The following is a 24,598-nucleotide window of genomic DNA, read 5'->3' on the forward strand; positions in this document are numbered from 1 at the left end:
TTTCCCCACATCAAAGCTCTGACAGGAGTCTTTGAACTACAAAAGCTGTAATGAAAAAGTAATAAAAACCACCCTGAGACAGGATTTGTGTCATCAGCCTCATAAGTATGAAATGGCATCTTTTAGCACTCATTTATATTTAATTCACAGTGAAAGGAGCCTGAAATAAAAATATTATTGTCTAAATAGGTGCCTTCTTGTATATTCCCATAGTAACACGTGTGTTCCTAATTTGCAGGAAATAGATCCTGAAAGCATTAGCTGAAGCAAAATGCTAAAATAATAAGCACTGATGGTCCTGTTGTTAAAAGGAATAATAGCCTAAAGATGTAGTTGTTATGACATCCAGTAAACATTCTCCTTGGAGTACACCAGTAAGCACATACATGCCTCACTTCTTTTTTTTTTTTTTTTTTTTTTTTATCCTGTTTCTGTCCTGTGTGACAAGGTCTAATGTTTGAGGTTTCTTTTGCTCCTACATGATTAAAAAAAAACAGTATGGAGATGCATTCCCCTCTCTCTGTTTCTTCTTAGCTTCTAATAACTTGACAAAACCAAGCCAGAGGTCTACTACTCTCTTTGGTGACCTTATAAGAATGTAGGCACAAACAGACACTGTCTGTGTAGCAGGATTTGGACTGTCCCCTCCCATCCCATCTGAGCTGTCATGGCCCACAAGCCACTAGACTCAGTTTCATAGGCTTCTGATAGGAGACTCATCAGCCAGCAACATCTGAGTCCCATTGTGCTTTCTGCCTTTGTTTGCCCTGCCCAAGACTCCCTTGTGACAAAGGACAGCCCAGTTCCAGCCTAGACCCATAGACCATGACCAGGTGCTGCAGGTCCAGGGTGTCAGGAGGAGGCAAATCATAGCTCACAGACCTTGAGTCACAGTGACATACTCCCAGTGGCATTTTTTGCCACTTTCCCATTACCTTAGAACTGTCCTTTGAGTGTCCTGACAAATCAAAACCAAACACTTGAATCAGCTGTTGGCATTTGGATCTTGCTTGGGTTTTGTAGTGTTGCCCAGGTATATGGCAGTGGGCAACACATTTCCATAGACAGGGACACTTGATCTTACCCAGATAATTCAAAGGGCAAAGTGCCCTGGAAGAGAGAGTGATGGTCCTACCATTCGTTCCATTATTTATTCCTTCTTGTTTAGTTTCCTGCTGATCTGCAGGTGGAAAACTTCTATTAGGTATTCATTATTACCTTAACTAACAGCAGATTGTTCCTGCTGGGCAACAGATCCCTCCCCATGCAACACTGATGCTTCAAAAAATGTCACCAAGCTGCTGTAGCATGAAGGTACCACACTACAAGGTTATAAATAAAGCCCATGTGTATACTATTATTTACTGCTCCAATTTGGTGAGAGTTCCATCTATTTCCTGACAAAGCCTTCAGTGAATAAAAAATAGCAGCGATGATCCCACTGCCTATTGCCACAAGGAAATGATAGTAAAACTCTGAAGTCACATGCAGAAGTTTGTAATTCTTTGCTGCTATGCACTGAAATATCATTGTGAATTCAGACAGCCAATTTAACATTTCTCTGGACAATAAAGCAGTCCATGGATGTTCCCTGGGAGGCACAGGGCTTAACATCACTGACTTGAAATTAAGAATAATCAGTCTGTCCTAAATGTTCTCTCTGTAGGTTGTTTGGAAACCTTACCACAGAGGAAGCCAGAGTCTTTGTGAAGATGATTCTCAGCACAAATAATCAACAAGGCAGGCAACTGATTTCTTAGTATGAGAGAAGAATCTAGAAAAATTCCTACAAAGTAAACTTAAGAATCAGTTTTTTAATTGTAGAAAACAAGAGGCTTATTTCCTCAGCAAACAGTTTCCCAACCAATTGCTGATTGTCTCACAGAACTAAGATCTATACAGTAAAAGAAACACTTGATGATTGTAAAATAAAGAAAAAGCTCAGTGTAGGTGACTTCACAGGTCTTTTACCAGGTACTTTCCTTTTAGCAGTTTTCAGTGCTTTATCACCAGTTGCTCCAATACTGCAATCTTCAGAGCTCAGCTCTTGCTGAAACACCAAATATGTCAATCAAACCACGTGTATCCATCAAGCCTTCAGCCCAGCTGCTTGACTTGGTCTCGATTCAATGTCACAGCCCCAGCATTCAGCAGCCAAGGTGTTCTTCCTTGCATCATCCTGGTGGGGTTGAACTTCCCCCTCATGTTTGGAGAAATTCCCAATGAAAAGCACAAGGATGCACACCAGATACTCTTTTAAATTAAAATAGTTTTTCATGTGACAGCACCTTATTATCTGCATCTGTTCTATGTCTCAGTACTGAATATTCCAGCTTGTCATCTGTACTCCAGTCATGTCACAGCCAGTTCAGGGGAGCTGCAGTTCAGAATAATTTAATTTGCTATGTGCCTTCAGTAATACTTAGTCATGTTTTATTCTTTTCTTTTTTCCATCTGCTTGGTATCAAAGATTTTGAAGGGCCATATTCTGTTCATGGCTGATCTGATTTTGTTGAAATTCTCTCTAAATGCTTCTTATAACATTCTTCTAAAATGCTAAGTCCTAAAGGATCAGCCCCTTTTCCCAGAAGAGTTAGCAAGTTCTGGGCACTTTGACCCAACCTATTTACACAGCCTCTTGCAGAGGGGAAGAAATACTGTTTCCTTTGCCTAATTTAATTAGCCTGTGTTCAGACATTCTGAACACAGAAGAATTGCATGTACTTTGTGATTTCATGAATTTTATTATTTCATGAAATAAAGTTTATTTCATGAACTTTACGGCATTGACAGTACTCATGCTAGAGTAGGGAGGGTGGAATCAAAAGGCTTAAAGGCTACCTACCATATCACAAAAATACCAAAATAATCTAGTGTATCTGGATGGGCTCAGAATTTATTCTGGTGCATTAACCTTCCTGACAATCATACATGCAAAACATCTTGCATGTTTCCAAAGCAGCCTATATCAGCTTATCAAGGAGGCTGTACAACTATTGAAAGAATTCTGAGGTGGCCTTGAAATCAAGCCATGGACTGAAAAAAACAACCACAGTTCCCAGGCTCAGAAGAGCAGTAAAGCAGCTCCAGGGATATAGCCCTGCCAGAGACCAACACCAGGATCCTCTTGCACAGAGTGCAGGGAAATGGTGTCACTGCACAGCTCAGATGGATGCTGTCACTGTGAAACCAAGCCCTGAGCCTCACCTCATCTGCTGTGCAAAGTACAGCGGCAGCTAGACTGATTGACAGCGTTCCTTTAAAGAGACAAGTTTCATTTGGCAGTCACATCCCCTATAGCTTCATTGGCATGAGCATTCACTTAAATGAGGCACTGTACAGGCAAATATTAATTTTTAGGGGCTGAAAGTGGAACAGCCTTGAATCAATGAAAGAGAGAAAAACACTCTTAAGTTTACATCCAGACATTACCTATCATCTTGCTATCAACTCTCACAATAATTAGTAATGATACCACACCAAGATTAGATTATAATATTTATCTCAGTTAACAACCCTTTCTAATTTTTTTAATTCCACTTGTTTATTTTGGAAATTATGGAGAAATAATTTTACTAGTTCTGGTCAAGGATGCTAATGTTTTTAAAAAAGTATTTCACCAACATATTTACAACTTTGGAGACCAAAGGGGACATATGCAAGTCACCTGTTAATCAGGTACCAGCATTACCCCATGGTTTTAGAACTACATCCTAGCAAGTCATGACTAGAAATGCAAGAGAAGTCAGCTTAACTCTTAGATATTTCTCAACTCCAGGAGTAAACAATTACTCTTAAAGAAAGGGACTAAACCTACCAGAGCCAGACTGAGCCACTGACAGGCAGGCAGCAGTAACAGTGTCCTGGCAACTGCCTGAGCTAGGTTCAGCCTAAATTCAGTAGTATCCTGGTGATAGATGAAAAGCACTTGCTCGAATTTCTACCCAAAAATCAAAACTACTTGATAAAAAGAACAGTGTTTTGATTGCCAGCTTTTCAAACTAGCAACAAGACTCCCAACACTAATTACAAAAATAGGAACCACACAGACAAACCTGCCAGGATCACAACCAGCACTCCCTGAGGTGCTGGCCCCTGCTGCTTGCATGGCAGTGGTTTGCCTCTTTGTCCAAGGCAGTGTTGCTCCCATGCCCTGCAGAATTCCAGCAACAGGAGAGAAGAAAGATCAGAGGGTGCTTACAGATCCATACCTGCATACCTCCATACCTGGCTCCACTTCTCCAGGCAGAACAGGTGTACATGAAAGGTCTTCAATCACTGTAAATGTATTTTCTGATTTGTGAAAGATGGGAGCTTAAGAGAGTTTACAATGTAGAACCTCAGGGTTGGGGTTGGAAAGAAACAAAATGTCAAATAATAAAAGGTTATTTTCACAGTGGCAATAGATAACTGGGAATTTTTGGGCTGCTGACTTAATAGAGACCTGAGAGTCCAAAGTTACCAGACTAAGGAGAGAATGGGCCAGCTCAGCTGACCTCAAATGCAGGGAAGAAAATAAACCAAAAAAAATGTTGGTGAATGTGGCAGGGGAAAGAAGTGGTTACCATTAGGAAAAACAGAGGGAACAAAGAAAAAAATAGTGGCATTTAGTTTATTCCATTTTACCATGCCTTGACTTTTCTTATTTTGAAAGCCAAAAGAAGCAGGTACTCTTGACCTTTATTTTCTGCATCCCTCTTTGCTGCCTGCAAAAATAATTGCTATTTCCAGCATCTGTCTTAGGAAGCCAGGAAGAGCCTTATTCTAAGAAAGACACAGTGGAGAAAGAAGTAGTGTTCTTGTATGTGCAGTGACCAGATGCAGGATTTGGTATGCACAGAGCAATGCTTGGGCAGATTTGAGCATACAAATAGAAATAAGAGTTATTCCATTTCCCCCACGTTTAAGTTAGGCTCTTGCCTTTTCTGTGTGTTTTGGCTTTTTTCTCATTGCCACAAAACCTACATCACCATGGGGCAATGTGTGGTAAGGTCTCACCCCTTCTCTCCCATGGGGTTGAAATGTATATATTTGGCAGCTTCTGTTCCTGGGAGAAAACAAAGGTGGATCTCAGGGAAATCTCCAGATTTGGAGTGAGCCACTGCAGCCTCTAAAGTTCCACCATGGAGATGGAAGGACATAAAACATGGCTGCCTACCAATGTTAATTTTTACAAACACTGATAAATCCCTGTGTATCTTCTTCCCTTCTGGATATGCAGGTAAGTACTCCCATCTCCCAGCAATCTCCCTCTGTTCCTTTCTGTGCCATATAAGGTTTCTGTGCTTGCAATAAGGTTTCAGTCTAATTTGTGTGAAATTCAATCATTTGTTGCCTCTTACTGTCTCTAAGAGGCACAGTATAAATAGAGGACAATAAACTTGCAAAAATATCCGTGGTATAAAGGATATAGACTAAAAGTTCAAGAGACAGATGAAAAGCAAACAGGAAAGGCAGCCCAGTGTCAGAAGACCTCTTGAGGATTTGCAGAGGTGGCACAAATGCATGTGGGAAAAAAGAAATTAAGATCAGGAGGGAGAGTCTGGAAGTATTGCTCTACATTTACACAACAATGTGACAATCTAAAAGAAACTTCATTTTAAAGAAAATCTTATACACTGACTTGACAAAGTAGCCTATAAAATCAAGTTTTCTTATTCTGAAAGAAGTTGCTTGAAGCATGCCTTGAGGGTTTGTAAAAAGTGACTGTGCATTTCATCCAGCCAAACTCCACAGACTGTTGGCTAATAAGAACCACAGCACCATTTAAACCTTCTTATAATTTCTAGTAACTTCCTTCCATCTGCCATCTTTCTTTTAATTTTTCATTTATTGAATATGAGTTTCCAAACAGCACAGACCCAGTCCAGACCTACAGGATCACTTTAGAAGTGAAATTAGATTTGCTACCAGCAAGACAAGCCACTAGAAGTATTATTTCCAACGGAAAACAAAATTAGGCAGTCTTTTAAAAACAGAGGTGGATGAAGTCCAAACACAAGTCTGTGCAGCTATCTCATAATCAATGTTTTTCAGTAACAGAACAAAGAATAATAGTCTTTTCTGAAACCTCTCAAAGTGCCTGCAAGTTACTGCAAGAGAGGTCATGCTTACACTGAAGCCTAATTCCTCTGTGTTAACACATGTTCAGAATAACCCAGTATACATCAATGTAGGTAATTCAAAACCAAATAATCCATTTCAAACCAGTTGCAGCAACAGGGTTTCTGCAATGTCAGCTTGGCCATCAAGTCTACTGTGAATCTAAACACCTACTTTTCTTTATCCATTTCTGAGTAACAAATACTCAAAACTACACAAACCAGTAGAAGACAACATATATCAAAGCCTCTACATCAAGCAAAGCAACATGATTTCAATTACCTTCTGCAGACAGTATAAGGAGTTTGAATTGACTTTGTAATACCAAAAGCACCGTCCATAACTTGCTACACATGCTGATGAATATCCAAGGTTCACTCTCACCCTGGCCCTAGGGATATGGTTGTATTTTGAGGAGTTTTATGGTGACAGGAAGATGGGGTTTTACAGTGATGTTACAACAGATTTGCTGTGGACATGCGTAAGAAAAAAATGAGACAAACCAACCAATCAACAAATAACCCAAACCAAACAACTCCAATCCAAAATAAAAATTTAGACAGATATTAAGGCTGTAAAATTAAATGCAGAAGTAAAATGAAAATACTTTGAAACCACACTTAACTTTGTTGCTTCATACATTCAGTACTGGTTTTGGCTAAAATGATAAGTACTGTATTAATAAAGATGAGCAAATTTCTAGCATTAATCATTTAAGCTTTTGAAATACAAATCTTCTGAAGGATAATTTTCAATTCTTCATGATATGACATGCAATCAAAATTAACAGTGTATTTACACCCATCATTTTAAAGAAGGCTTTACTGCTAGCACACTTGGAATTAAGGCCTTTCAGTAAATACAGGAAGAAGTAACACAAAAGTTTTGCAGATGGGTTTTATGGCTTGTTTCTAGGCTCAGAAGTCTTGATTAAAGCCAATTTGTGAAACAAAGTACCACATGTAGCTGGTGGGAAAAGCATAGAGATAATTTAGATAGTTGTCAATATGTTCATTTTTGAGTATTGCCAAATTTTCAAAAGTGTAGTTCTTCCAAATTGTACTTATTCATAATTGACTATTACATGCACACATTAAAATTTTGCTTTGAAATACACTTTGACCAACGTTTCAAATCACAGATTGCAAGGTATCTTAAATGCTGACTTGGTCAGCATTTTTCTACATCTTCTTCCTGACAATTTTGAAAAAAAAAAAAATTCAGGTCTTGAATTTTGGTCTCAAATATATCAAACACACACAGTGTAGAAATCTCTCAAATTCAAAGGTCCTTTGTGTTCAATGAAATACTTAGATTAGGCATGAGGTCAAAAAACCCAAGTTTTTTCTTAAAGAGCTTTTCTCTCAAAAAAATATTTTGAAAAAGAACCATTACTAAAGGAAAATGGGTAACATCAGATTTTACTTTTCTAAGAATTGTATCAGTTTTTCAACCTCTGTACTAGTATTCATGTATGGAAGTATAATGCAATTTATATGCAAAATGCAGAAATTAATACATTTTCAACTGACTCATTTTGTAGGCAAATCAGCATTAATGAAACAAGCTAATGTGTGAAAGGCCAGATAAAAATACACATTATAAAACCAAACCAGATGTTTCAACTTATAGTTTTAATATAGCAATCAAAGAAAATTCCAAATACTGTACAGTGAAGTGTAGTATAGTACACTATATACTGTTATAATACACTATTGTTACATTACTGATAAAAAAATCAAATATAATTAGTACAGCAATCACAAATAGAACAAACCAAACCTTGCTGGATAACAGCCAGTACTGTGAGATGGTATAGTTTCTATGCTAATTTGTTTTTAATTCAACATGTAAAGCACTTACTTTTTAAAAAGATTTTTTTCTAAATATATACACTATTTTAATTCCTATTTATACATTTTAAATAGCATTCCCTCCTAAAAGTGCACTCTTTCAATTCTTGGCAATAATCCTCATCAAACATAAAATAACTCTGAAAATACCACTCTTGTTTCAACCTTTTATTGCTCAACCACAGGCATAAGGGCTCAGAGGGAATCCTGCACTCTAAAGATCTTAAGCAACTTCTTCATGAAGCTAAACTGATATCCACAAGCAAAACAAAGAAACCACTCTCTGTTGTGGCTTTTTTTAACAAAAGGATTAACTTCATATTCATATTATTATTTTTTTACAAAAGCATGTAGATTCTTATATTTAAAAATAGGAGCCAAACAAATGTAGAGATAACTGTGGCATCTTCTTAAATCATTCATTTTCCATACAACTCAGATCGAGCATCACTCTCCCAACTGTAAACATACCAAGAATTTTGTTACCTGGCATTTTCAGCGCATTGAAAAAGTGGCAACAACTCCACTAACCCTGTGACAATGACAACAGATTCTACTTCATGAAAGTGTAAATCAAGTATTTTGGCCTTGCAGGGTTGTTAGCACACAGCCCTGTGGCACTGTGCCTCTGTGACACTGCTAAAGCACTCTGGCAGAGGCAACGTCTAGCTTGTATTTTGCAGCCAGCACAAGACTAGTAAACTACATGGAATTCACAAAGCCAACAATGCACACAGCTGTTTTGTGACTATAACAGGGAAGACATCCCAAATACATTTCTTTGATTTCATTTGAAAATCTGCTATTTCTTTTTCCTCACTGAAATGCAAACAATTCAGAGAGAAACAGCACTATCAAAAAGTCAACTAAGCAGCCAGCCATTTGAAGTAGTAAAAGTTTTGGAAAACTGATCTGTTCTCCCGAGGTTTCCCATATGCTCATCAGCAATCTGGTTCATTCCCTTTTTTATTTTTGTACTAGGCCTGTATTTTTAGCAATCATCTTTTCTTTGGGTTATACTTACTAAGCCATAGTAGCATTTAGGATTTTCTAATGATGTGTCCTCTTTACCATGAGACACAGCATAGAAGATCCTTGGCCTTCAGACAAGAAGGTAATCAAGGTTGGTACTCAAAACCACAACCTCTTTCCACAGGCAATTTGGAAGCAAGAATTTGGGTTGGTTGCCTTTACTTTTCAAGAAAAGGGCACCATTCTTGACATTTGAGAAGTCCTACTGACACATCTTCTCATCCACAATGAGCCAAAGTCTTCCTTCCTTGTACTCCAGCAGCATTTTCCTGACTCTAACAGGGAATTCTAACAAACACACTGGTGCTTCTTGGACAGGCACACAGATTTGTCTCCACTTACATTTGCACCCACTGCCAGCAACCAAATGAAACATCTGTTCCAACTTACACTTCAGTGTTCATTATTTCACTTCTCCTGCACAGTCACATCTCACTGGCACATAGATGAAGTTTAGCTTCACTTGAGAGTACCAAGAGCTATCTATCTTTCTCAAAACCACTGATATTAAATGCATGAAAAAGCTATGTGAGATAAGAACACTGCAAAGAAATATGCACAATCCTGCCTTCCAGAATTCACACCAGCAGATCTTGTGACTGACATTTTACCAGTCCTGTGAGACCATCTTCTTTTAGGAACTGGAGGGTTCTGCTCTACACGACTCGAGTGGGCCTGAGATGACACTAATGCTGAGTCAAACAGAGCTATTATCTGTTTCTATGCCTATTTAGATAAGAAGGATAAGTCAAATTACTGCTGAAATGGGAAGTGTGTCAAAACTAAACCAAGCCTTCCTCTTTACACAGTAAAAGGCACACAAACTTCTGCAGGCTTACCAGAAAGGCATGAAAGAAGCATTTTTTCCTTGAAATAAGAATGATGGGCAATAAATATTTCAATTTATTTCAAACTTGAAATTCTGTCATATACACTGCTCGCTCATTGTTTTTCCAGCCAAGGAAGACTTTTTTCCCCTAAAGAAAAGGTTAAAACTATCAAAGCATTGGTTACCTGGTCTAAAATGCAGGAGATCCAGGAGATTCCTCCCCCCCATCCTCTCCCAATTGACATTCTTTCCCAGAACAAGCCACTGCTATACTTTTTTAACACTGTGACAAAGCACAAGCCTCTACTCAACATTTTCTATATAGATGTAGCCTTCAGCGAGCTAGACTGATTCATGGGAGACTAAATGTTTTCAGAAGTCATGGCAGGCTTCCAGGTGCTGCATGTGCATCCTGTTTCTCATTGAATAAGCCCTGCCAGTTAATCAGTGCATCAGCAAGGTCAGTTCTGGCAAGCCAATTACTTCATACATTCCAAGTTTCCAAATTGCTAACTTACCGGATAGCAATTTGAGATCTTAACATTTTTCATTAACATTTAGTTGTGAAAATGTGGTACTTATATTTTACCTCTAAGTAGTGTATGAAATCATAAAATATTTGCACCATCTACATAAAAAGTTAACCAACAGAGCAATTTTAATTTACTTTGACAAAAGAGAAGGGCTATTCTTTAAGTGACTTGCTTCATTTCAGTTCTACATACAAAAATAAATCCTTCCCCATGGGACATTTTCTCATACTAACCCTTAGAACTGTTTAAGTGATTAAAAATGTAAAAAGTGAGGAGACTTTCCTGAATACAAACATATACAACACAAACCACATTTGTGAACTGGTAAAAACCTACATGTGCACAAACACAGACTTCAGTATTTAAATGCTCTTAATTCCTTTGAAGCTGTATTAAGATCTTTTCATCCATTCAATGTTATTTTACCATGAGAAGAAGCAACAATAGTGCTTTTAAATGACTATGAAGATAGGAAGCAAAGTGCAGTATCAGAAATACATTCCATCCTTAGGGAGCAAGCACAATGGCTGCTTCTTAAAAACTAGCACTACAGGTCTGATGAACACACTGCTTAAGTGGATACCAGCTCTATTATCACTGATGCAGGGAAATCTGCATCACAAGCTGAAGTGAGGCTGAGAGAGGTGGGTAGTCTTTATAGACACTGAAACAGCTTGTATCCCTTGTTCCCACAGAGTAAACAGCAAGCTTCTAAAAGCTCAATTATCACCAAACACTTTAGGATAATGCATGTTAGAGAGTCATTTCCTTCCAATAAATTGTTAATTTGCTCTTAAGAGGACAGCTGTTATTTCATTTTTGCTGTTTCTAACCAATGCTAGCAATCTAAGTCTTCTAAAAGAAATGGATTTGCCATTGAACATTTGCTCTTACTTGCAATTGCCAACTCTAATTGTCTCAAAAGTTGCACAACCACCTGACCAGTTTGGTATTTGGGAGGAAATGCTACCAAGTGAGCACCAAAATGGTTGTGTTGGCTCAGACAGCCAGGCATAACCACACCACATTCAATGTAGCTTCATCATATGCTATGTGGCCTTTTTTATAACTTGCTTTCTAACTGACAATAGGAGAACTTAGACTTCAGTTTACTAAAGTTACACTTATTTCAAGATCTCTGAGAGGAGGATATGAATGAAAAAGTTATTAAATTGGAGAAGTGCCAGCAAAGTTTTAATTAAAAGTACTGTATATGCTGCATTATCAAATTGAGCAGAAGTTTAGTTTCAGTTACTTTTTGAAATGTATGTCTAATTTATGACAAGAGGGTATTTTTTATTGGAATTAAGTACCTGGGACAGAATTAACTTTGCCATGTCTCTAGTTTTGCCTGTTCTAGCCCTTCCAGTAACCTTAAGCTAGCATGGTAAGAACCTTGCATGGGCTTAAATTTTAAGACTTCTAAGAAATTAAAACTTACAAAGAATTTTCAAGAACCCACATGTACAGCAGATATTCATCTCAGTGCATTTTCTAATAACTAATTTACAGGTAACAGAGCCAGCCTGGGCAGCAGTATGGTAATATTGAAAGCTATTGCCAATCACATGCTTATCATGCACTGAATAAGATGATATAATCTTTGACATACATACAAGATTTAATAACTAATCACTTTGTGTGGCCCAGCCAATAAACATTACATTTGAACAGTAATTTCTTCTACCCTTATTAGATTTTAACCTATCAAGAGTGATCCATTGGCTCAGTTGCATTAGTGATTCCTGCATCTTGACTATCCATCTCCTCAAGCTCCTCAACAGAATTTCCCTTTTGTGCTTTAGACCTTGCAGGGAATGTTGTTCCCACAGAATTCACCATGTTACCATCAGTTGACTCAGTATTCAAGTGTTCAGTGCCACTTGGTGCAGAGAATGATTCGGGTAAGGCAGCCTGAAAGCTCCCAGTTTTAGCAGTTGAACTCACTGCCTCTACTTTTCTTTGAGATACATCAACTGATGCTGACTGCTCTGTATTCTGATCCCGCAAATGTCTATCCATTGAAGCCTGAATAGAAGAGACCATTTCCTGCAACTTTTTTCTCTGTGCCTCAATCAAAGTGGGGTCAAGCTGCCTGCTGTCTCTCATTGTCACAACTCCCGGAGCAATTCGAATAAGCTCACTGTTACCAGAAGCAGCTGGGAATACAGAAGGCTCAATTTTAGCAGAAGGACTGAAGTCCGTTTCTGTGCTATGCTTTCTTAAAAGTGGTGTTTCCCTGGCTCTTTGATCGTGTTGTTGACTACTAGATGCAGTTCCTAGGGAATGACCCTTTCCTTGAAATGCAGTTATGTTATGTAGTTGTTCAGATTTCTTTTTCACTACTCCACCACTACCCAGCTTGAGTATTCCATGTGAAGGACTTGCTTCCCTGCTTCTTGAAGCAGCTTCTGCTCGCACTTGACTTAAGGCCTCTTTAACCAGCTCTTCAACATCGGGGCCAATCGGGAAGTGCCCAGCAGCATCCACACACAGCTCCAGTCTGTCTTCTGCTGCATTGTACACAAAGTTTTTACCAGGCAGATGTGGAAAAGTGCAGTGCTTGCCATCAGCCAAACCTATAAGGACAGGAAAAGTTATTCAAAGTGCTAACATATTTTAAGGCATGCTCTGAACACACAGTAATTATTTTATTTAAATTTATTGAATTGAGTATGCAAAATCAAACACTGAAAGTTACTACTGTGGGAGAAAAAAAAGTAGGCTTTTATGCCATACAATAACCATAGCATGCTGCAAAGATGCTGCTGCCTTCTGTGATGACTCTGATGAAGAGACAATACTGTACTATTACAAGATAAAATGACCACACTGCTATGACTTGCAGTTCCATGCTTGCAGTAATGTAAAACAAGCCAAACCCCATCACTACCACCACCCACACCCCCAAAATCACACAAAACCAAAACATCAACAATCAAAACCCAAAAACTGACAAGGAGAACATTTCAAAACACTGTCCGGAGAAATACTATTTGAGACTACTTCCATACCAGTTAGAATTGTAGTAGGATTTCTGGTTGCCCAACTGCTGCTAAGCCTGAGGAATTTCAAATTTGCTATTTGAGAGGAAGTGTTGCTAGATTCACAGAAGTGTTTCAAGCTTACTGTATTTAGTAGTCCCAGATATTATAACTATTAACCTTTACAAAATAAACATAAGGCATAATATTATTGCTCTGCTGTTTAATTGTCCCACTTGACCAGTCTGTTAAAATTGAGAGTTCACTAGATAATTTGAAGTTCTGAAGTTTCTTTGTGCCAAAAATAGACAACATTCAGTTTTTACAGTTTATCACCATAAAACAGAAAATAACCCTTTCAACTCTGTCCCATACAGGCTGTGGTAAAAGCAGTAAGGTATCACTTCAGTGATGGTGGCTTTCTGTGAGTTAAAAGCTATCTGCAGATGAAAACTTGGCTGCAACCATTCTCTTCACTTTAGTTCCATCAGCTATGCATGGAGAGCTACAATGAAAACAACACAGTTTAAAAGGTGTGAGGAACAGATAAATTGTTGGGATTTTTCCTCTCATTCTCAAAATTCTTGAAGAAAACCACCAGAAATTATTCAGAAGGGAAGAAACACAACAAGCAACTTCTATTTCTGTATTACCAAATACAATGCTTTCAAAATGAGTATTCTGGGCAACAGTGGAAAAAGGTCATTCAATAATTTGATAAGTTATTAAACTCTTTTCATCCCAATGAACCTACTTATTAATCTCATCCTCCACAGCTTCTGATTCACATATGCACAATTGCAGAGGACCTACAAATAAGATTTTATTCTGAGAGCTTCAGACATGTAGCTCCTTTCTTTACATATCCATGGGAACCAATAACCAAACAGCCAAAATGCAGAACAGAATTTAACCTCAAACACCTACCTGTCTAACTTCGCCTGAAGAACATATTTTAAGTACATACTTTAGGAGCTCAACTTTCATTCGCAAAAGAGAGAACTGAAACAATTCCTATGATTGACCAAAACTGCCTCTGAAACTGCAATCCCAAAATCTCAAAGTAGGACCTTAAACAAGATGTATTAAATCAAGTTTCAATTGGTTAACAGTGCCTACACTTCACAGACAGCTTTGTTCCCAAGGTCCAGTGTAATAGGTGCATTATTACATTACCTAAAAGATTACAAATAGGTAAGTAGCTTCTTAAAGTGGAAAGATAAGTCCAATTGCTGCATAGTGAAATTGTAAAAGTGTACTAATGCTGAAATAGGAATTGTACCTACCAAGTCACTCTGTAATTGAAACTATTGCACTTCTCTGTATGCAGGCATTATCTGCTACATCTTTATTTCTCACACAGTAAGCTGGGAAAAATGGCTTTTAAGTTAGACATTTTTTGTGAGTTGGGTTAAAATTCCTTGGATTTCACGATTTCAAATCTGGCTGGCCATTAACTGGTCAAAAATACCCTTTCCATCAGGCACTGTTTAAGCAGATTCACTTTCCACAAACAATGCAGCACTGGTTACTGTACAAGCAGAGTAAAAGAAGGAAAACTAAAAGGAAACATATAAGACACTTAGCATGCTAACTCTATTATCAGGCTAATAATTCAGTGAGAGTTAGTGGGCATTGAGTATATCACACATTTAAATTTATTTCCAAAAATAAGTAAGATAAAGTTAAGGTTGATAAAGCTGCCTAAGAAAAAAATCAAATAGCAAGAAAGCAGTAAAGGGACCATTATAATAGCTGAAATCACAACAGCTAAACTGTGAATGCAAAGATTTCATCAAGAAAATAAACTTTGAGAGAAAATAACTCCTTAGTACTTTCTTCTCTAAAGAAACAGTTGCTCTTTTTTGTGGGCAGTATTTTTAAAGCCATCTAAAAATCAAATGTACTCTACTTGCTTGGTTATTCTGCACACAACCCAAGATGCAACATTCAGCAATTCAAGAAGGGGATGGATAGTTTTGCTTTTGAACAATAATCTTAGGAACATGAAAAACAAATTTAACCAACCATTTAAATTTAAAACTTGCAGTACCCTGTATAAAATATCTACCTAAGAAGCACAAGAAGGGTAAACTCCTTATGCAGTAAGCATCTTGAAGTAAAGGAATAGGTGTTATGATTTTCTTGTTGTTTGATCTTTACAGGAGAAAAAGATTAAGAAAACAAAAAATCAGCCGATTTTTTTTTTTGGTCATATTGTTACGAAGAAAAAAAAAAAAGAAAAGAGTTGTTTGTATAATTCAGGAAGTGAAAATTTCAGGAAGTAAGAGGTTTAAGTTCAATGAAATAGGTTTAGGCAGATTCCCTAGTCTTAGTCTGTCTGAGGGAGCATTAGGACTTCTCCAATATTTAAGAATGAAAATTTACCATATTAATAGAATAAAAACAATATATTTATGCTTACAAGTGACTCAAGACCAATTTACAGTTTTCAGGATTTGGAAACAGAGGAAGGAAGGAATAAAAACAAAACCAAAAAAATACCTGTTGTTTTCTTCATTATGCTGTAGAAGACTCCACCCTGCTGAAACAACTGAGGAAGCCCCTTTGCGTAAGACCAAACATCTTCTCCTTAAAAATCAAACACAAACATTAAAATTAAACAGTTGTATTTTCATATTATAGACAATGGCTGAAAATGTAACTCCTTAAATCAAAAGTGGAGTCCTCATTCTCTTCTATGCAATTAAGAATTTGAATTTTTATTGCAAATGCACAGAACATGAGCCTGGGACATTGAAAGACTTTTAGAAAAACATAACACTGTCTGCAGTCAAATATCCTACATGTTCTAGAACAAAGGTTCCCAAATTTGATTTGATCCAAGGTGCAGCTCCTGGTTCTTTGCCAAGCCCTAAACACGAGTCTCCATTCCCCTCCTACCTCTGCTTTCAACATTAAACTAGGGAATTACTAACACACTTCCAAAATTCAAGCACATATCCTTGCTCATTAAAACTTGAATTCTATATCCCTACACCTTCTCAAAAATTAGAGCTCAATTTCACAGCTGTGACACAGCAGACAATACTGCAGCTGAGACACAAACGAGCACCCAGGCAGCTGCATAGAAGCTGTGTCTGTACCTTGCTTTTCTTGAGAGTTAGAAACAAAATACCAACCATGAGGCCCTGGCAGTCCTGTATAACCAGCGTTCCTCAACAACGCCAAAAATGGCATTGAAATGTGACAACTTTAAATGCCATGGAGAGGGAAAAAACCAACCTAGACTACATAAGGAAAGGAATATAAAAAACTGAAAAATTGGGTTACAGTGATGGAATATCAGTGACCTAACAGCACCTGCTCAATCATTTCAGATCTGCATTTTGCCTATACCCTTTTCCTTATTTTGCTAACCACTTACCTGCTTCAGAGAAGTGACATGTGCTGTAGCTGTCTAAGCAGTACAAAGTTCTAATAAATTCTATTTTCCTGATGTAGGAACAACTATTGTGCATACACATTTTCAGAAAAAATATTATTTTCCCCACTTTCTATCAAATATACAAGGAGCATATTGATACATTTTAGTCAGAAATTGCCCCCTTTTGTAGGGATTAAAATCTCAATAACAACATCTCTCAAATTTCTATTAAGATTGGAAAATGTAAATCTTCAGCTATAGTTAACTGGTTGTACTACTTGGATAGAGAAAGCTGGAATGTGTGAGGCTGTAAAATATGATCACCAATATGTCTTTGCTTGCTGTTATAGGGAAAATAAAATAAAATAAAAGAGCACAGGAGGCACAGGACTCCCTGCTCATCTGTTCCCCCACAGTTGTCACTCACCTCTCCAATGCAAGCATTACTCAAGCCCCCATTCACTTTACAAAAGTACATTGCACATTCACGACAGTCTGACTTTGGATGTTTTAAAGACAGGAGGCTGTTATAATCTGATTAATTTTGAAAACATTCCTTCAAACCATATATGCTCAGGTTCTTTGCATTCATTCGCACATCAAGCTCACAAATTCAGCCTTTGCTTCCAAGATGAACACTGAAGTAATAAACAAACTGCTCTTCTTTCTTATTTTCCATGACCTACTGAAGGAAGTCTTCTGTCACTGCCACCTGTGTCCTTACTGTCATTGGCAATTTGAAATGCACCTCCCTGTACACAGTGCCTCCAGAGCATCGCTGCTGTGCCTCTTCCAAGCCTCCCTGATGGTTTAAACACTGCCCACAGGAATCACAACAACCACTGCACTGACAACTATCAGGATACAGCTGCTGAGAACTACCAGGATACAGCTTCAGTCCACTGAAGCCTGAAGAGGCCACACCAGCAGGACTCCATACTAAGGACTCCTTTACTGCTGCACTGAGCAACCCATTACTATTTGAAGGACTCCCTTTCATTACACAAGACATCCACTGGACTTAAAGAAGAAGTCCAGTCTTAGAATTACTGACATTTTCCAAGGAAAGATTCCCTATTTGCTGTGGGCATGATTTTTCAAGCCTTGCACAAGGGAAGCATCACTGTTTAGACAGCCTTTTATGCAATACTCATAAGTACACAGGCAGGAAAGCATGGAGAGCAGGGCTCACAACACAAAAGCATCAGCCACTGAAAGAAATACAAACTAATGACACTGTTTTGATAGACATCTCCCACTGGAAGACAAAAAAGCCCAGAGTTACATCTGGACTTTCCCAGATCAGAGGAACTAGTGTGTGTGACTCAACTAAACTACATTTGAGGCTTGCACATTTTTGTTGCTAGCTGAGTTTTACCATTTGTTTTGGATTTGTTTGCCATGGTAGCAAGATGTTTATAGGTCACAAGGTAATTTGGATGAACATTTAGTTAGATTAAAAACTCCCTCATGATACTACATTTATCAAAGAGAGTATACTGTTCCTACTCCAGCACACACTTCCTCAGCCAGACCTCAATCCCAGAACATTAAGGTATGGGAACAAATCAAGACTGTCCTACCCACAAATAGGCCTTGTTCACTGATAAAAGTTAGCCTGCAGCTGCTGCAAGCCCACGACTGTCACTTCAGACAGCAGAGAGAACACACAAAGTGAAACACAAATAAAAAACTCAATTGATAAACATATGTTATAGGGAAGTTCAGCTGGCTTCAAAGCAAGTTGTTTAATTCCATGAAAATCCTGGTATCACATAATACATTAAATTTAAACTTGGCTATTTTGATTCCTTGTGTATGGATGAATTCACCAGTGAAAAACAAACCAATCAAAATAAATTCATATCTGGCTTGCACATATTTAGAGTGCTTCTGCAAGGATGCAAATAAATCTGGTTTAAAATATAATGGTTGAAATATGTTAATGCAAAATTCCAATTCCTTTAGTAATTTCCCTACAGAATTCTGCATTTTGAGCTAAAAAAAAAAAAAATAAGAGAAAGCTTTACAAAAAATCATGCATAATATGTTAATTGGTCCAGAAATGAGTGTTTCATTTCCCATGAAAAAAATTTTAATTTTTAAAAATTGTATACAGAAAAACTTAAGAACATGATCTAAAATTCTAATAAGTAACTGAGACCAGAAAAATTCTAGTGACTGGAATAAGAAAAATTCTTAATTCTACGGGAGACTGTGTATGAAAGAAAATGTTTTAATCACACAGAATGAATAATTATGGAAGTCTGAAGACACACTTCTGCTACAGGCAGTGGGGAAAAGAAAAGTGTGTCCAGGCCAATGAGCTATAATCTATCACAACAGCATCTCCCCTCTACACACTCTAACCTCACTGGATTACAGGAATGTTTTTAGCAAAATCAAGTCACAAACCTGCCTCTCAGATCTTTGCAGCAGTTTTAGCAGTACAGAAATACTGTTGAAAAAAACTAAGGCTTCTTGTCTCAAAAAGGCTGAATATGCCACCTTGAGGAATTGTCACCCTTAAGAAAGTGCAAGGACTTAAAAGGTTAGCTAATCTGTTGAAAAATCACAATTGTGAACAGTCTAGTAACTAGATTTCTCTCACAAGTATTTTTAAAGGAAAATGAAGACCCAATGAGAAAAAATATGATATAATAACAGCATCTTATTCAGCAGTTGCATAAGGCTTTATAACTGGTAGGTTTATCACTTGCTGCTGATTTTACTTCTATTAGTAATGCACTATGGATGCAGCCAGAGAAGGGTGAGATAAATTCTATTCTAACTGATGCTCTTAAAGCAGAATTCAACAGTAGTGATGGCAAAGACAAAAAGCCATTCTTGCATACAAAGATCAGCTCACAGTTTATGGATAAGCACCTGTGAAATAATAACACACCTTAATGCTTAAGTAACCAAGATATTTTTAAAGCATGCCAAAGATTTATGAAGTCAGTAACTATACATCCAGCAGTATTTCCTGCAGACAGGAAATAAGTTTCATCTTTTAAGCTTCATCTAAAAGTTAAGACAACTTTTAAACCTAACTTTTTCCTGCACTTTGGAACTGGGGTGTAAATGTCAGTGTGACGAGGGGAGTAGTGATTCAGCAGACTATCTTGTAAAAGACACAGCAGTAAACAATCACACTTGGAAAAGAATCAAAGTTCTGCTTGATGAACTTCTGACATAGCACTCTGTGATTACGTAATTGTTTCGTTTCTGAAACATCACATGCTTTAGCCACACCAAATCCCTCCAGCAAAAGAGAAGGCTCCCACAAAAAAACCTGTAAACATGACTATTCAACTGGTTCGCAGAGCTGAATGTATGATAATTACAGCTCTACTTCCTGCCAAAAAGCAGCAAGAACTGTGAAACCTGATGAACAAAATACACAAACAGGGGTCCAAGTCTCCCGAGTTCCAAAAGGAAAATAAAAAACACAGGCACCTGAGAAAAGTCCTTTTGTCTTGAATTATTGACAGATTTACATGACTGATAATTTATAAGTATAGCTTTGCAACCTTATGTCCAACCTTTGGAATTCAGATCCATGTTTAGATTCTTTCAGTTTCACCTCTGTTTATATTCTGAAATAGTACTTTCCTTACATTTTTAAAAAGACCAGATCTTAATTTAAAACTAACGGATTATCTAAGGAGAAAATGCCAAATTGATATGCTTAAACCAAGACAACTCCCTGTGGGGCCAAATGTCAGGATTTCCTCCTACTGCAAAGGTGAAAATTTGTTCCTCAAACTTCCAATGAGCAGACACTCAGCATCCCCTTCTCACCCCTGCTCTGAATTTATTTCCTGAAACCTGAAGGAGATGTAGGAAAAAAAGTCTGTAGCTTTCACACATACACTTCCAATGTGTGCCTAATGAGAGACAGGAAAAACAGAGAGACAGGACAGCAGAGGCAATGCAATCACCTCTAAACAGCAATTTTTGAAAGAGGACTTTGTAGCAAAAGAAGAACAAGTAGCTCATATACCCCATATATACATTTCCAAAAGTCACTGACAGCATATTAAATGTTCTAATAAAGGAATAAGGGATTTTTTTTTTCAGCTACAAGATTAAGCGTGATTTAAGAAAAAGGGAAATGCGTATGTAACTACAGCTTGCAACATGTTATCTTCTACTTAAAAACACAATTTTGAAGAATAACACGAAGTTAGCCTTACCCATGAGCGTTGCCAGAAGGCAGAGTGAATACATCTCCTTGTCAACTTGCTCTTGCAGATCCTTTGATGAGATCTTACTGGTCACAGCAACATCTTCGTGCTTCACAGCATGGGCTGAGTGAGCTGAGGCAGCCTGCCTGCCTTCCTCCTTGCCCTTCAGAATCTCTATGGCAATCCTGTCACCGTGCTGCAAAGGAACAGGCTCGTTTTCCATCCCTTCTTTGGGAGGCAGAAGCTCTTTTGGAGGAAAGCCGTAGCGAATACACTGCAAATACGGGGGAATATTAAATTCTCTTGCTATGCCTTCCTGGAGCTCCAAGAAGGTGGTACTGCACTTCAAGGTAAGCATGGACTGCCTCCCATCATTGGTGGTTATCCGAATTTTCTTTTCCTTTGCAGATGTTGGAGAATACGGGGTTTTGGTGGGTGTAGCAGGCGCAGACGAGGGCCCCTCACGGACAGCCCCGGGAGAAGCAGTCCTGGGCTGCCCTTTATGCTCTTGTTTCAATTTCTCACTTTTCCGTTTCTGCATTACAGAAGCCTGGTCCGCAATGTTCTGCTGAATAGTTCTCTCAGCCTTGCTCATATTCAACTCCTCCTTGTGCAAAGTTTTAGTCTTCTGTCCAGTCAAAATGATTTTGGTTGGAAGTTGCGACTCTAATTCTTGTCCTTGCTGTACATCATCAGCTCTTTGGGCGTGAGCACCATCGATATTTACAGGGGTATAATCATCAGGGTTCTTTTTGGCAGTTTGGTGCAGTATTGTGTTGACAACTTTCTGCACCAGAATCTCACTACCAAATTCACCGGGGAAGTGCTTGGTAACAAGTTTCATGGCGACATCGTACACATTGCTGTTCAAAGAGGTGTCACTTTCATACTGGAACCAGTAGACAGTCTCTCTCACCACTCTTCCACCCCACTCTAGAGTTATAGGAAAAGCTTCAGGCAGATTGTCATATTCTTTACCTTCCCAGTAATGCTTGAATCCACAGCCACACTTGCCACCTGAAGACCTGGTATTAGTTCTGTCTCCATCAATATACAAAACAGACCCATCTTCTCTGACGCGACGCATTAGGTTACCGTGGCACCAGTTACAGACAGTCAAATTACTCAGGCCATAGTCTGGTACCAGCACATCCTTCACAGGGTTGTAAGAACACACCAGACTGTTCAGGGGAAAACTGTAATTTTTGTCAGGCCTTAGCTGGCCATGAGTACTTTTTGCCAGGTTATACAGCTTCCCCCCAGGAGCCAGCCACTCTGGGGGAACGTGATGCTCTGAGAGAGCCCCACAGATGAGGCACCTGTGAAGGCGGTTGTCCATCACTGCTTTCTTGGCAGCTGCAGTGACCTCTTCGGGCTGGACCCCTATGACACCAGTCCTTCTGTAGAAATATTGATGCACATCAGCTACAAGACTGGGGTGGATACCGTGTTTACTCATGAAAACCTCCTCCATTGCAGCAACAAGCCTCATCAAGTACTTGTCCTGCAAACTTCTGTCTCCTCCAATAATACAACCACCATCCTCCTCTAACATGATGTACTTTTTGATGAGGTCTTGAGGAACTCCCCAGGCTTTAGGAAGCAGCTTCCTAGGCAGCTTAGGTAAAGCAGCACCTTTTATTCCAACCAGAGGAATATAATGGTTACGTCCTGAGCTACTCCACGCAATACAGATCGGCTTGTTCAACATGCCATCTTTCCCCATGCATTTTTCCAGAGGTATCAGACCAGGGAGGAATGTTGCCGAATAATCTCCAGAGCTTCGCATTCCACTCAAGGAGTCTAACAGGATGATAGGCCGGTGAAGCACGTTGGCCAGACCAAAGATGTGAATATTCCTAAGGCCCATTGGCACACCTTCTGGAGGAACAAACAAAGGGTCACATTCATTGATAATATCCTCCCACTCTGCAGCATCAATAAAGTCATGGAAAAGTGCCTTGTAGTGGCTCAGATTCTCCTCAAAATGCTTCTTTAGATTCTCTCGGAGAGCATGCCAGAACAGCTCCCTGCCAACAAGCGCTCGTGAGACTGCATGGACAAGGCAGTGGCCATCTCCATCCACGTGGACAGGAATGAGGCACTCTTGACTGTTGTTGGCCTTCTTGATGTCCTCCAGGGTGTCGTGCAGGTAGATGAGGCTGCCGGAGCGGTCCTTCCCATAACCCATGGTTTCGACGTGCTCTGGCTCGATGAGGAAGGCGCGGTCGCCCAGGAGGGAGCAGTCAAAGATGTCTCCCTGGTTCATCTCCGTGAGGAGCTTGGCTTTGCCAGTCTGCTTGTCCATCCCATAGCGGGCCAGGATGGGGGCCAGGAGCTTGCAGTGGTAGTTGGAGAGGCCATGGACTTTGACGAGCTCGGTGTTCCTGCGGGGCGGGCCGGCGCCGCTGACGCCCAGCAGCGCGTTCCGCAGCAGGTTGTGCAGCACCAGGTCGGGGTCCGTCACCTCCTCCACGGCCAGCAGCTGCCGCTGCTCGTGGCGCCGCCCGCAGTCCGTGCACTCGATGCTGCCGCTGCCCTGCGGCCCGTGCGCCGGGAAGAACAGCCGCGCCTGGCATTTGGGATCGGGGCAGGTGCCCGAGAAGATGCGCCGGTCTCGCTTCTTGGAGGCGGACTGAGGCGGCGGCTGCGGCTGCTGCTGAGGGGACGGCGGCGGCGGCTGCTGGGGCTGGGACATCGCTCCGCTCCTCTCCGCCCGGGCTTCACCCGCACCCGCTCCTCCGCCGCCCTCACAGGCGCATTCCCTGCGCGCCGGACAACGACCGCCGCCTCTCAGACGCCGCCGGTGCCGGTGCTGCCCGTGCGGTACCGAGCGCCGCCCGCCGCCCCCCGCCCGACGCGGAAGCCGCCGCCGCTCTCACCGCCCCTCGGCCGCCTCAGTGCCCGCAGCGCCGCGGCCTCGCGCACTTCCACGCCGGCGGCGCACGCGCGGCGCTGCAGGGGCGGATGGGACCGATAGTTTCGTTCGCCGCAAAGACCCGATGTGGGGAAGAGATCTACGTGTTTTGGGGAGACTACAGAGTCCGTGATGCCACGCGGCGGAGTGTGGGAGGGCGGGGGAGGGGCGAGTCCTTGCGGCGTTGCTGGGAAGCGTAGTCCGCGGGTGGGTGGGCCGGGAGGGACGGGCAGGGCGCTCGGCGGCGCTTGTTGCGCTTCCTGCGGGAGCGCTGGGGGAGGCAGTAGGGTGTGAGGTAACACCCCACATATACATTTCTGCTTTGTCTCGCTCGGATGTCGGTCTGATGTGACATCCCACGTGTATATTCTTTCTCTGTGCCCCTCAGGTGCTGGTTTCAGGCGACACTCTACGTATATGCCTCCTCTGCCCCCCTCGGGGGCGGCTCCGAGGTGACACCCCGTCTGTACATCCCTCCTCTGCCGCCTCACGCCCCGCAGGAGCACCGGGCGAGGTTCCCTCCCGTGTCACCTGTGCCCCTGGACAGGCTCGGGGGGCGGAGGCTGCTCAACTCCGACAGGCTGCAGCCGGCAAGGGACTGACAGGAAGGGACAGGGCGGGGGCCGGCCCCAGCCTTCCCCTCAGCACTACCGCTGGGGGGGAATCTGAGAGTCCCCGGGGGCTCCCCGGGCACGGAGGTTTCCAAAAGCACGGCAGGAGCGTGTCCTGCCGGGCACAGCGCCCTGCCAGGCAGCACTGCCTGCAGCCGC

At 40.5% G+C, this 24,598-nt stretch overlaps 1 protein-coding gene across 1 annotated transcript; it reads right to left on the reverse strand.

The window, feature by feature from the left end:
- Positions 1 to 6,475: 6,475 nt before the first annotated feature.
- Positions 6,476 to 23,685, reverse strand: VCPIP1 (valosin containing protein interacting protein 1). The gene is made up of 3 exons (XM_059467762.1): positions 20,921 to 23,685; positions 15,839 to 15,925; positions 6,476 to 12,928 (listed from the first exon to the last, which is right to left on the reverse strand). The coding sequence occupies exons 1-3, from the start codon at positions 23,607 to 23,609 to the stop codon at positions 12,057 to 12,059; spliced, it is 3,648 nt and encodes a 1,215-aa protein (XP_059323745.1). The 5' UTR covers positions 23,610 to 23,685; the 3' UTR covers positions 6,476 to 12,056.
- Between the last annotated feature and the right edge of the window lie 913 nt (positions 23,686 to 24,598).

The sequence above is a fragment of the Ammospiza nelsoni genome, chromosome 1, assembly GCF_027579445.1.
Source record: "Ammospiza nelsoni isolate bAmmNel1 chromosome 1, bAmmNel1.pri, whole genome shotgun sequence".
NCBI lineage: Eukaryota > Metazoa > Chordata > Aves > Passeriformes > Passerellidae > Ammospiza > Ammospiza nelsoni.

Excerpts from the sequence above, each read along its gene's own strand:
- VCPIP1 (XM_059467762.1), bottom strand. The coding sequence starts at position 23,609 with ATGTCCCAGCCCCAGCAGCCGCCGCCGCCGTCCCCTCAGCAGCAGCCG. Across the intron at positions 15,926-20,920 it reads CCTTCTGGCAACGCTCATGG|GAGAAGATGTTTGGTCTTAC; the intron begins GTAAGGCTAACT and ends TTGATTTTTAAG. Across the intron at positions 12,929-15,838 it reads CATAATGAAGAAAACAACAG|GTTTGGCTGATGGCAAGCAC; the intron begins GTATTTTTTTGG and ends CTGTCCTTATAG.